This window comes from Acomys minous (assembly GCF_964271855.1).
Source record: "Acomys minous genome assembly, chromosome: 8".
NCBI lineage: Eukaryota > Metazoa > Chordata > Mammalia > Rodentia > Muridae > Acomys > Acomys minous.
Window position 1 is genome coordinate 57789554 of NC_140489.1, and position 13069 is coordinate 57802622.

Here is a 13069-nt window from a genome sequence, read left to right on the forward strand (position 1 = left end):
AGTTGGTTCCAAGTTTCCTCCCCCATAATTTAGAGGTATCCTGGTCAGTTGTTCGCCTATTACAGTGACATTTGCTCTGAGTGCCCTAAGAGTGCTGTTCACTGGGGGCCTGCGAGCAGCGGAGATTTTGTTAAAATAGTTTCACAGAGTAGATCCATTTGTGTGTTTGTTTTTTAATGACATCTTATTGCTGCTCAGGTAGAATGCTGGGAAGAGAGTTTTGCATTTACAGTTCAATCTGTCTTCCTTCTTCCCTCTTTTTCTTTTTCCTTCCTCCCTTTAAAATTTCTGTTACTGAGAGCAGAGGATAGAATTTCAGAAGCTGTCTGTCTTATGCCGTGACTCTGGTCCCCCGGTGCTTCCTGCCTCTAGGAAGGGAAAACCCCACCAGGATGGACTGGAGATTGTTGTTGTTGTTGTTGTTGTTGTTGTTGTTGTTGTTGTTGTGCTTTGCAACATTTCCTATTTTTCTTTGATAGTAAACTAGAGATGTTTGGCTGTCACTCATGCACCTATTCTAACAGCTGTTATCCAACTTTCGCCAGTTCACTCTCTGGAGATTGTAGCCGACTATGCTGGCTGGTTATCTACTGTCTGCAAAACTCCCCAGCAGACATTTTTTAACAAAACAAAACAAAACAAAAGTTTTCAAATACCCTAAAGTCACCAAAATAATTTCAAAAGAAAAAAAACAAACAAATCTAGACAATTTACAGTATCCGGTTTCAAAACTTACTACAAGGCTAAACATGATGGAGCATGCCTGTAAAGCTAGTCCTTGGGAAACGAAGACAGAGGATCACAGCCAGGTTAGTCTAGGTAGTATAGTAAGAGCCTGTCTTAAACACAAACACCAAGGCACAAAGCCTACATTGCTACAGTGAACTAAATAATTGAGAAAAGGGCCCTGGCAAGTCACCACCCCGAGTAAATGAGGCCACACACACACACACATACACACACACACACACACACACACACACACATACACACACACACACACACACACACATACACACACACACACACACGAATATATATATTCTATCTACTTAACTCTACAGAGCTACTTCTGTAATGTCACACTGACTTCAGTGGCTGCTTGGCCGTAGAGAGATGAGAGCAGGTGTGGAGGGCAGAGCAAGCAGAAAGGTAGAGAGAGTCGGTTTTCTTAATTGTAGCCATTGTTGCAAAGGTGTGACTACCTGTCAAAACTCCTTAAACTGTAGCTCTAAGTGGATTTTTACAGTGGGTAGACTGTAACTTCCTGCAGCAGCTCACTGCTTATAAACCATGCTGCTACTTGAAGTTGTAAATAAGAGAAGAGCAAGTTGTAAACACGTAAAAAAAAAAAAAAAGCAAACTGTCTCCTTAAGTTCATCTAACAAAAGTCTGCAAAAGGATTCGTGTTGTGTGTAGCCTTCAGCAGCAAATAACCCTTGCAGTAAGCTCATGCTCGTTTACTTCCAAACCCAAGAGAAGCCGCTCTCTATGCTGAAATTAGGTAGAAGCCACTGGGAGTTCTTGCCTCGTAGTGTGGTTATGGCTTATTTAAAACAAGCCGCCCTGGCTCAGGGTGGCAGAGATGGTCAGCGATGGCATTAATTCTCTCCACTGTGAGCTCTCACCCTCCCCACTACCCTCTTTGCCATCTGTTGCCCCCCTTTCTCCGTTCCCCAAAGCCCAGTCTACCCCCTTCCGCAGGCGGTTTTCACTTCTAGCTCCTCTTCAGAAACCCGTGCTCGCTTTCCCACCAAAATGTTTCCTTTAACTCAAACGTATAGCCTACAGAAGCCCATTGCTTACCCAGCCCCAATTGCTTTTCAACCCCAGCCCTATATTTGACACTGAATATTGCGAAGCTGCCATAACGGATGAGAGAGCAGGAACATTGGCTCAGCCGATTGTCATAGGCGCCCCAAAGTCCAAGGGAAACTACCAGCACCCCGGTCCACAGCCTCTGCTCACCTGCCTGGATCAAGAGGCCCAGATCAGGAGGTCCAGGTGTCCCACAGATTGAGGGGACACAAGGCTTAGGCCGGCTCTACCAGCTAAATATGGAAGAAGGGACCAGCTCCTTTGTTGCCCAGCAACAAGCCTCGCCACGAGGTTCCAGCACCTGAGCTCTAACAGTGTTACACTCCCAATCCCTGCCAAGGTGGATCCCCTCAGGCTTAGCGCCCAGAAACCAGCTCCAAGGCCCTTGCCTCAGCAGCTTAAACCCTTCTGGGAGGTCTCAGTTCAATGGGTGGTGGAAATGGGTCCCAAGAGGTGGCAGCCTGGTCAGATATCACCTACAAGAGCTGATTTTCTCAGACCGGCCAACCGCTCAGCTTAACAAACCATTTACAACACCTTCTTTCTTTATGCCTTTAGTAAAATAATGTCTTTCTATATGACCTGTCAGTGTGCTGCCATGTTGCCACCAAAGAGACTTGAACTCTGAAACATGAAATTCAAGTTTCTCACGAACTCACAAACTAATCTTAAATCCTGCAATATTCAATTTTTCTAAAGTGATCTGCGAAGCATTAATTGGTCTTGCCTATTAAAGGTGACCATACACATATTTAACATCCAGTAGCTCTGCTAGGTACAGCAAGAAACACGTATGGAACATAGATTTTAGGAAAAGAGGAAATTGTAAACATTTATATTTGAATGTTTTTTTTTAAAACCTGGCCATCTTGTCTATTTGGGTAAAAGCTGAAAACGACTCAAATGCTCATCAAAAGCAAAATTCACAAAATGTGTAATCATAAAACACAATAGTTTATACAAAGGAAATGAATCAAGTTCAGCTTTGAGAAACAACACAGGATTGTCACACCTGAAATTTGTGGGACAGAAAAGCTAGACACAGAGTGTCCCCATGTTGCCTTAGTCCAACATATAGAGTTCAAATCCAAGATTAGCATAAACTGTACCACCTACAAATGCACACTCAGTTGACATATTAAAAATAAACACACAAATACTCTCCTCAGAGGTCCACAGAGTCACTGTGCTGGCTAGTGTTATGTCCACTTGATACAAGATAGAGTTGCTGGAGAAGAGAAAGGCTCAATTAAGAAAATGCCTCCCCAGATCTAGCCAATGGACAGGACATTCTCCACAGTTGAGTAGAGAGTGGGGTATGACTGTCACACGTACTCTGGTGCCTCAGATTTGACTACGTCCCCTGGATGGGGAGACTTGGTGGCACTCAGACGAAGGATAGCAGGCTACTAAGAAGAGACTTGATACCCTATGAGCATATAAAGGGGGAGGAAGTCCCCCTCAGTCACAGTCATAGGGGAAGGAAGTAAGGGGAAAATGGGAGGGAGGGAGGAATAGGAGGATACAAGGGATGGGATAACAATTGAGATGTAATAAGAATAAATTAATAAAATAAAATTTAAAAAAAAAAGAAAAAGAAAATGCCTCCAAGGAAAAGAGTTGGCAGCAGGCAGTGCTGAAGAACATTTTCTTAATTAGTGATTGATGTGGAAGGGTGACCCCTGGTTTGGTGGCCCCAGGTTCTATAAGAAAGGAGGCTGAGCAAGGAGCAAGCCATGTGGTGCAAGCCAATAAGCAGCACTCCTCAGTGGTCTCTGCATTTGTCCCTGCCTCCAGGTTCCTGCCCTGCTTGAGTTCCTGTCTTGACTTCCTTCAGTGATGAACAATGATATGGAAGAGTAAACAAAAACAAAGCATTTTTCTCCCCAAGTTGGTTTGGTCATAGTGTTCCGTCGCAGCAATAGAAACTCTAACTAAGACAGTAGTCATCTTGGAAGAGGGAAAAGTGAGGTCAAATGAGCGAGAAGTACCTCCTTGAGGAACCTCAGGAAGGAGTGGGCTTGTGACTTGTTCTTAGTCTAGTTGGTAGCTATTTTGGTTTTGTGAGTGTGATAAGCAAGCCATTGCATCCTGATTTCTTCACTTTTAAAGGGAAAGAAGAAGAAGAAGAAGAAGAAGAAGAAGAAGAAGAAGAAGAAGAAGAAGAAGAAGAAGAAGAAGAAGAAGAAAAGCCAATTAGAGTGTAAGTTGAAGTGCTTTGCTCAGTACCTGGGCCTTAGACTCCCAAAAGTTTATAAGCACTCTACTGTCTACCCACTTCAGATACTCACGTGACATCAAAGTCATCACAGATGGGCACTTCTGAAGATCCTCTATGAAGCTCCAGACACTGGAGGTTACACAACGTCTCCCAGATGCTTGCAGACAACTACATGGGCCCAGAAACAACCCAAGCAGGCAAGCATTCGCTGGCATTCTCAGGGAATGCCATTCTGTGACACACCCATTTCATAGAAGCGGGCAGTGTTCCTTCACCCTCTTCTGTAAGACAGGATGATGGCTTTCCCTCGCAGGTTTGCTTCACTCCCTCACACGGTACATTCAAAAGGATTGCTGAATACTCACAAGTGAAAAGCACTCTGCAGAAAATGGCTCTCCATCCTGAGGCCTCATCGCACTGACTGCATGACCTTGAGAACTCTCCATGGGGACCGCTTCACTGTAGGAATGGAAGTAGTTCCTTCAGGACAACAATAAATTACCTTCCTGTGATGATCGTCTCAGCTCCCACACCTCTACAGTGTGCAGGTGTTCGTACTATAAGAAAAGACTATTCATGAGCTAAGTAGCATTGTTTTCATTTAATAAGTAAGGCGCTGATGTTCAAAGAGACAACAATTTCAATGGAGCTATGAAATGTGCTGTGCTGGGAACCTCTATTCTACGTCTGCTTTTACCAAAAGAAAAAGAGAAAGAAGGGAAGGGGAGTTAGTTATTTTGTCTTAGTTTACTTTTATATTGCTGAAAAGATATCATGGTCAAGACAACCTATAAAAGAAAACATTTAACTGAGGGCTTGCTTACAGTCGTGGAGGGTCAGTTCATGACCGCCACAGCAGGGAGCATTGCAGCAGGCAGGCATGGTACTGGGGACATGGCAGCAGGCAGGCATGGTGCTGGAAACATGGCAGCAGGCAGGCATGGTGCTGGGGACATGGCAGCAGGCAGGCATGGTGCTGGAGCAGTAGCTAAGAGCTTATTTCTTATCCACAAGTTGGAGGCAAAGCAAGAGAGATCTGGCTTGAGCTTTTGAGACCTCCGAGGTCACTTCCAGTGACATAGTCCCTCCGTCAAGGCAACACCTCCTCATCCTTCCCAAAGTAGTTCTACTGAAACCAAGTATTCAAATACCTGAGCCTGTAGGAGCCATTTTCCTTTAAATTACCACAGTGATGATAGTTATTGATCTAAAATGCCAGCAGGAATGAAATTATCTTTTTTAATATTATATCTCAGTTGTTAGCCCATCCCTTGTATCCTTCCACTCCTCCCTCCCTCCTGCTTTCCCCCTACTCCCCTCCCCTATGACTGTGACTGAGGGGGACCTCCTCCCCCTGTATATGCTCATAGGATATCAAGTCTCTTCTTGGTAGCCTCCTATCCTTCCTCTGAGTGCCACCAGGTCTCCCCCTCCAGGGGACGTGGTCAAATATGAGGCACCAGAGTTCGTGTGAAAGTCAGTCCCCACTCTCTACTCAACTGTGGAGAATGTCCTGTCCATTGGCTAGATCCAAGGAGGGGTTCGAAGTTTACTGCATGTATTGTCCTTGGCTGGTGCCATAGTTTGAGCAGGACCCCTGGGCCAAGATCCACCCATCATGTTCTTCTTGTAGGTTTCTAGGACCCTCTGGATCCCCTCTACTTTGCCATTCTCCCATGCTTCTCTCACCTACAGTCCCAATAGGATGTCCTCCCCTCTATCCCACTTTCCTGATAAGTGAAGACTTTCATGGGACATATCCCTTGAGCTAGTGTCCAGATATAAGTGAGTATATACCATTTGACTCTTTCTGCTTCTGGGTTAACTCACTCATTATGATCATTTCTAGTTCAATCGTTTGTCCACGCATTTGGGGAAAATTATCTTAAAGAGGGGGAATTTGACTCCGAAGAGCAGAATCAAAATTACTCAAGCAGGCATTGAAATTCTGTGATATAACCAAATCCTTGTTACTCGCCTCCTACTAATTCTCTTGTTGCCTACTTTTGGAGTCACCTCATGATCAAGAAGTAATAGCAGACTCTGTGTGACATCCCAGCTTCCATATCTCCAAAGTGTCACAGCATAGTGAAGTCCAAATGCAGCTCTCCAGGTAGAATTCAAAGTACTTCATAAGTAGAGCCTGCCCAAAGGTTAAAAGACCTGGAAAGTAAATGTATATATTCACTTCGTATTCTGCAAAAGAAAATTAATTTCAGTTGGATGAAAGATTTATAAGCATTAAAGCACAGAAATAATGAAGTTCTAATTCTATGTGGTTAAAAGAAATAGGATGCAAATAAGAATCTGGTGAAAATCTATAATGATCTATAATGGCAGACATGAAATCTCAGGTGAGTACTTGAGGTGTAGCTCAGTGACAGAGCACTCATCAAGCACGCACAAGTGCCTGGAGTCAATCCCCAGCACCATAAAATAATCCTGTAGATGAAAAATAGATGAACATTCAAATATATTCAGACTAAAAAACAGTGTGAATAGCCCAATAAAAGAACATTCAACTGCACTAACAAATAGAGAAATAGAAACTAAAACAAGGGTCACAATTTTTACCACCCAAATTATAGTTAGCAGTGGTGTGTGTAAGGGTTAGTTTCAGCCATCAACTTTTCAGGGTCTAGGATCACCAAGGAAAAAAACCTGTGGATCTGCCTGTGGAGGATCCTCTAAATTAGATGAATTGAGGGGGAGGAGCCATCTTAACTGTAGGTGGTACCGTCCCATGGGCTAACTTCTGAGTAAAATGAAAAAGCAAGGGAGCTGAGCACTAACATTAGTCTCTCCTTGAATCTTGACTGCTTGTCAAGAATGTGACCACAAGCTGCCTGTCTCAGCCTTCCTATTAAGTATAGCTCTCCATGGGTCTACAGCTGTGAGCCAGCATGATTACTAAGGACCATTGTTTTATTCGCAAGTAAGGAAAACTATTGCCTTAAACTTGGGATCACTGGGAGAGATGGCTCAGCAGTTAAGAGCACTTGTCATTCTTGCAGAAGATCTGGGTTAGGTTCCCAGCACTCACATACTGGGTCACAAGCATCTGGAACTCCAGGTTCTGAGGATCTGATGCCCTCTTCTGACACTTGTGGGTATGAGGTTGCACATGGTACATATACATACCCAGAGGCAAAAAAAATATCTTAAATTTAAAGATTTTTTAAATTTAGTATCCTTAATTTCTAGCATGGTATCAAGGACACAGAGTTCTCCTAAATAGTCATACCCAAGTAATGTCACCAATCTAGCATTAGTTAATACTGAGTTGTTATCAAGTCACAGGCTTGGAGAGAACTGAACTCTAGATAGAATTCAATATAGTGGAAACGAAAAAGCCAAAAATGCTACATCATTCTAGACATGCAAATGAGCACTTCCTATAAGCTGGACTTAGTTTCCAATCTGTTTATACTAGTAAAACTTAGCAAAAGTCTCAATCCCTGCTTTACAGCAAGGTTAGTTCGGCCAAGGTCAAAACAATCTTGGATAGTATTAATATTTGGTTTGGGCTCTAATTGTTTTAGCAGAGATATCAAATATATCTCACCAAATTAAAGTGATGACTATAGCAGATTAGCTCCAAATTTGCTCTGATGTTAGACCCAGAGGCAGCCTTGCCTTCAAGAGTACAGCCACCCTAGAAACTACATGTCTGCACCTCAAAACAGTGAAAGGGAACAGGCAGAAACCCTATGATGAGTTACAATATTAAAAGGATGATAGAGGAAATAACTGAAGATTGGTTCTTCTCTCCGCCATCGGGTCTTGTCTAAAATACTATTATGTTGGGGTTTAGTAGAGCCTGGTGAGAGCTATAGTGCAAAAGAGGCGCCCAGTGGGGAGAGAAGTGACCCCAAAGCCATAGAAATGAAGAGGAGAGGCAGAAAGAAGAATTCTCACCACTCACTGTGCCTTTGCCCCTCATTGGCCAAATCCAACTGGGACCCCAAATGTCAGGAAAACTACACAGCACTGCCCATTAAGGGCAGCTCCCTGGAATAGCATCCGGAGGAATCTTTGCCCAAGTGTTCCCTACGTTGTTATCTCCGCATGGAAACAGGCATATTGTGAGACAATTTGCACACTTTGTGGTCCACTCTAGCACTGAATCTCTCCAGTCTTCTCCAAGGACGCTGGTCCCCACTCTTACCCTGTGGTGAGCTAATATACCACCCCTTCCCCAGACCCTGAACTCTGAGGTGGTTCTAACAACAGACCTTAGCAAGCCAGCCACCTCGTCCCCAGGGTGTCTCAGAAGTCTGGCGCCTGGTCTGATCTCAGTGTTCTTAGGTGAGATAAAAATAGCAAGCATGGAGCAGAAAGAAAGCTCTGAGTAAAGTGACCCATTGAAAAGAAAAGATACACGTAAGCAGGTGTACTTGGCTGAGAATTAAGGATTTATTTTTCTTGGAGGTAGGGGCTGACATTCAGCATTCCACTTACACTTCAGCCCTCCAAAGGGCTTTGCTTAGATGGGCTCCAAGCATGGTAATGCAGTGGAGATTTGGCTGAGTTTGAGGTCAGAACCATTCTTTTTCTGAAGGTAGGTATGTAAGACAGTTGTACCGGCTTTGTAGCCTAAACATTGAGCTTAGAGAACGAATGCCCGGTTTGTGCTTAGAAAAACTAACAGCTCTCCCCGAGTAAGCTGTAAAAACAGAAGCTGCATTTAGCTAGAGACCACTGCCTGAGACTTCACCTCCCCCAGAACCAACCCAAGAAAAATTAATAAACTTTGAAGATGTGTTGTTTTTCTGTTCTCCGGTGAAGGAAATATTTTATCTGTCCCCATTCTGATTGCTCAGAGAAGCAGAATTTAAAAACTTACTAAAGCCTGCACACAGGACCCTCTTAGCCCACCCAAGCACTGTCTGAAATTTGTGCCATTATTCATGAGGGCCCCTCCATCCACAACTGAACTCCAGCCCTTCCAAATTCCCTCAGTGGGAGGGGTTAGTCATTCATGAATCTTCACCCAGCAGATGAACCTATGCCTGAGGAAACTGTTGTGATATGTTCTTTCCACTCATGGTATTGTATTTTTTAATTAAGCTTTATGACCTCATTAAGCCTTTTGTACACACAAGGTAATATTTATAATCTTTAGTATTTGAAGGATCCATTATGCAGCCGGCATTCCTGCTTCATTTTAAATTGGACTTACACAAGAAAAAGAAGAAGAAGAAGAAGAAGAAGAAGAAGAAGAAGAAGAAGAAGAAGAAGAAGAAGAAGGAGAAGGAGAAGGAGAAGGAGAAGGAGAAGGAGAAGGAGAAGGAGAAGGAGAAGGAGAAGGAGAAGGAGAAGGAGAAGGAGAAGAAGATTTTTTTTTAAAGGGAATTTAAATCAAATAGTCTCAAAGACAGCAAATAAAGATGCCTTGCTATAATGACATCTTGGGTTTGGGGAATTTTAGAAATACCAAAGTGATACTTCTCTAAAGGAAAAGTGAGCGGTTCCTTCTGACTCTGCTCATGGGAAGGGAAGCCGAATGAGTCAAAAGCAACCAGGGACAATCAATGGCATTCTCATCTCAGTTCTCCCTAAACTCAGGTACTGAGGGGACACAGCACCTCTTGGCTTATCTCCCATTAGCCCTCTTTTCCTATAGGGGTGCCCTTGAATCTAAGCACAAACCAGGCTTTCTCTGGACTTACAACAGCTCAGGTGAGCCCAGGAATGAAGTATGCTGAGACTCCCAATGCCTGCTGTTGATCCTGGCCTGGGACAAGGATCTCCAGGGCCCAGGGTAGTTAGAGCATGGTCCTTGGGAGCTATCTTCCCCTTTCTGGATGGGCGTGTAGGGAAGGGGCCATGTGTTCCACTGTCCTAGTGGAGTTCTGTGCAGCCCAGAGTGGGAAATGGGAGATGCATGAGTTTTCACCATTTCTTTATCCTTGCAGCCTGTTTCCATGGCAAGAAGGAATAGAGGAAGATTCAGAAAACATCAAGGGCCGCCTGTCCAGTCACCACACAAGAATGCCACTGGCATGGCCAGCAGGATAGTCCAGGCTGGTCACCACAAACAAAATACGGGGAGGGAGGAAAAAAATGGTACACTTACATGGCAAGCCCACATCACCTACCTCACATTCCTGCACCTGGAACTCTGGGAAGCTCTCTCTGTACTGTTTGTCTCCGGTTTGCTCTGCTTTCAGCTGCTATGAGATGAACTCTGATATGCTGATGGTGACACTGAAGAAAGTAAGGCTGAGAGTGAGCCAGCCCCCTGCAGAATCTACACTGCAGTTGATGTCTGGTCCCTACCCTCAAACTGTGTCCTGCTGCAATCACCACACTTCATGATAGTGACAGTTGAAAAGCAGGGAGTATTTTGCTCAGAATTTGCCAGGAGAGGTGGACCACAAAGCTAAATATTCAGTAGCAAAGACGAAAACCTTCAGGTACAGATACTTCTAGGACCTTCCCTTCCCACGGAGGTACTCTTTACCATCCTAGGAGAAGGTCAGCTTCACTTCACCCACAGCAGGTGGTCCCTCTGAGGTTCACAGGGGTCCTTCATTCCTGGACTAGGAACTTGTCTGGCTCTGTCCCACAAATCCCTCACGCTTTGTTCCCTCCCAGACACTGTCACCTCTGGGGCAGCGTGACCAAGAGTCTCATTTGGAGGTGAAAAGTACTACATTCCTGTCTGTCTGCATCCCAGCTGACTTGAGATAGCAGCAGGGTGCTCAGATCCAGACCTCATCCCAACACAGGCTCCTCAGCCTGAATCTCCACACATACTTACTAGCCCTCAGCTCTACCCTCACCTCTTTTTTTTTTTCTTTTTAAAATATATTTTATTAATTTATTCATATTACATCTCAATTGTTATCCCATCCCTTGTATCCTCCCATTCCTCCCTCCCTCCCATTTCCCCTTACTCCCTTCCCCTATGACTGTGACTGAGGGGGACCTCCTCCCCCTGTATATGCTCATAAGGTATCAAGTCTCTTCTTGGTAGCCTGCTATCCTTCCTCTGAGTGCCACCAGGCCTCCCCATTCAGGGGACGTGGTCAAATATTACCCTCACCTCTTATGAGGGTGACCAGCTTTATCCCTATTCCAGCACCTGCAGGGCTTTTAGAAGCTGCAGCCCCAGTGTAAACTGACCTTCCACCCTATCACTGGGCTTTATTTATTGAAACCACTTCTCTTGGCAGGGGGTGTTGGGGTGGTCATGGGGAGGTCAGAGGGGATCCAGACTGCACAATAGAAGTTTGGTGTTTTTTTTTTTTTTTTTGGTTTTTGCTCTTCTGGCTTGGTGAAAGGAGGAGAGTTGGGGGAAGGGAGCGCAACCACCCAACTGCCTGTGCCTTCAGAAGCATTTGCAGGAAACAAATTTGCATTAGACCTGATAGATCCTATCCCTCAATATATAGCGAGCCTGACTGTACCCAAGTGTCATGCAGCACATGTGCTGGCTGAGCAGCACAGATGCCTGGTGGGGATGGAGTGACAAGAAAAGCACCTGTGGCTGGGGGAATTGCAGAACCCTCAGAAGAGTCCAAAAGATGAAAAAGAGAGCTGCTTACTCTCACAAACACTCTCCATATGCCCATTTCCATGGCAAATAAAATTTGGGGAGGAAAGATAAACCTGGGGACTCTCTGGTTGGTACATTGCAACACAACACATGTTTTAGATTGGTGTTTCTTTAAGAAAAGTCATTACAGGACTCAGGAAAGATGGGTGAAGGACAGTACTTTGTATTCTATGAGTGGAGCGATCACAGAGGTCAATATCTGATAATTCCTGCTCCCTCTACCAAGGCCCACTGCAAAGTAGGAGCTAGAGAGGGTCTGGAAGGCAACTTCCACTGAGCAAACTCTGTTTGGCAGCGCCAAACTCCACCCAGAGCAGGATGGAGCCCAGCAGGCAGCAAGCAAGCTCAACCTCAACCCCAGAACTCTGTTGCCGGATTTTCCCCCTCAGCGCATGGGCCCAGCTTTATTTATTTGCCAGTTTAAACACATTATTTAAACCCCGACATTTCCTGCTCTGCTCCAAGGAAAGCATTTTGCTTGATGGGAAATTGATGGGGTTAACTTTTAATCAATATCTTCTGTTGATATGTGCTGTTGCCACTGCCTTTTCACAGTGAGGAAAGGTGAAACATTTGTTTGGATCATACATGGGCCAATTTATGTCAGCAATAAATCCGTAGCTACAATTCTGTCCATGTCCAGAGAGCTAGAGAGGGAGAGTGTTTCGTGTCGATGTTACCTGATGGTTTATTTGAACATGGGGCAGAGCAGGTTCCGGAGGCTCTTCCCGGCCACTAGCCCAACCATTCTGGATCCCCTTTCTAAATTCGGCAACCTCTCCCTGCCTGAAGGCAGTCAGGCCAGTCTCAGGGCTAGTCAATTCTCCTCCAGGCTCTACTTGAGGAAAAAGAATATGAATAGTCCCTGCCTTCTGGGGGCTACTCTGACCATTGAGGGAACCAAACAGGAGAGAATGGGGTGGGGGCAGTTTGTTGTACAGGAATGTTAAGAACATGGCAGGACTCTAAAGCAAAGTGTGGAGCTTAAGGCTAAGACTGTTAGTTGGAGAAATTCTAAGATCTCACTCTGGGGAGCTGCTTTGGGCTTGCTACCATTCATAGCATTCAACAGTGGGCAGACATTTCCTCATCCGGATGGGATCCAGGAACACCGTGGAACCTGAATGACGCGATTCAGGAAGTACTCAAAGTCCCTGCAGATCTCACCAGTCCCCTGCCTGAGCAAATGCCTCTGAAGACATCTCTACCTATACTTTTCTGTTTAGAAACAAACTCCATTGCAAGATGAGCTAAGCCTTGAAGAAAGACTTAAAGTTCAAGTGACTGTGGCCAGGATAATCAAACCGATAGCTACTGGAAACAGCAGAAACAGCAAGCCCAAACTGCCCACCAATTAAACATTTTTTTGACAAAGAATGTAACCTTCCCTGGTTGTATCTGCAATTTAGCTTCAAATTGGGGGTGGGGGTGGGGGTGATCAAGAAACAAATACAATGGAAAAATGG

The 13069-nt window shown here is 44.7% G+C and overlaps 1 protein-coding gene across 3 annotated transcripts in view; it reads right to left on the reverse strand.

Annotated features, from left to right (window-relative positions):
• The window catches only part of TTC6 (tetratricopeptide repeat domain 6), a 170340-nt gene extending 165770 nt beyond the window's left edge, over nt 1-4570 (reverse strand). Inside the window, exon 1 of one of the 3 annotated variants that reach the window (XM_084791644.1) lies at nt 4405-4570. In XM_084791644.1, coding sequence (XP_084647770.1) covers nt 4405-4485 — 81 coding nt within the window. In that variant the 5' untranslated portion in view covers nt 4486-4570. Of the gene's footprint in view, nt 1-1968; nt 2086-4404 lie in introns of those variants that run through there. The other 2 variants (XM_084791645.1, XM_084791646.1) reach the window with 2 other exon arrangements.
• Between the last annotated feature and the right edge of the window lie 8499 nt (nt 4571-13069).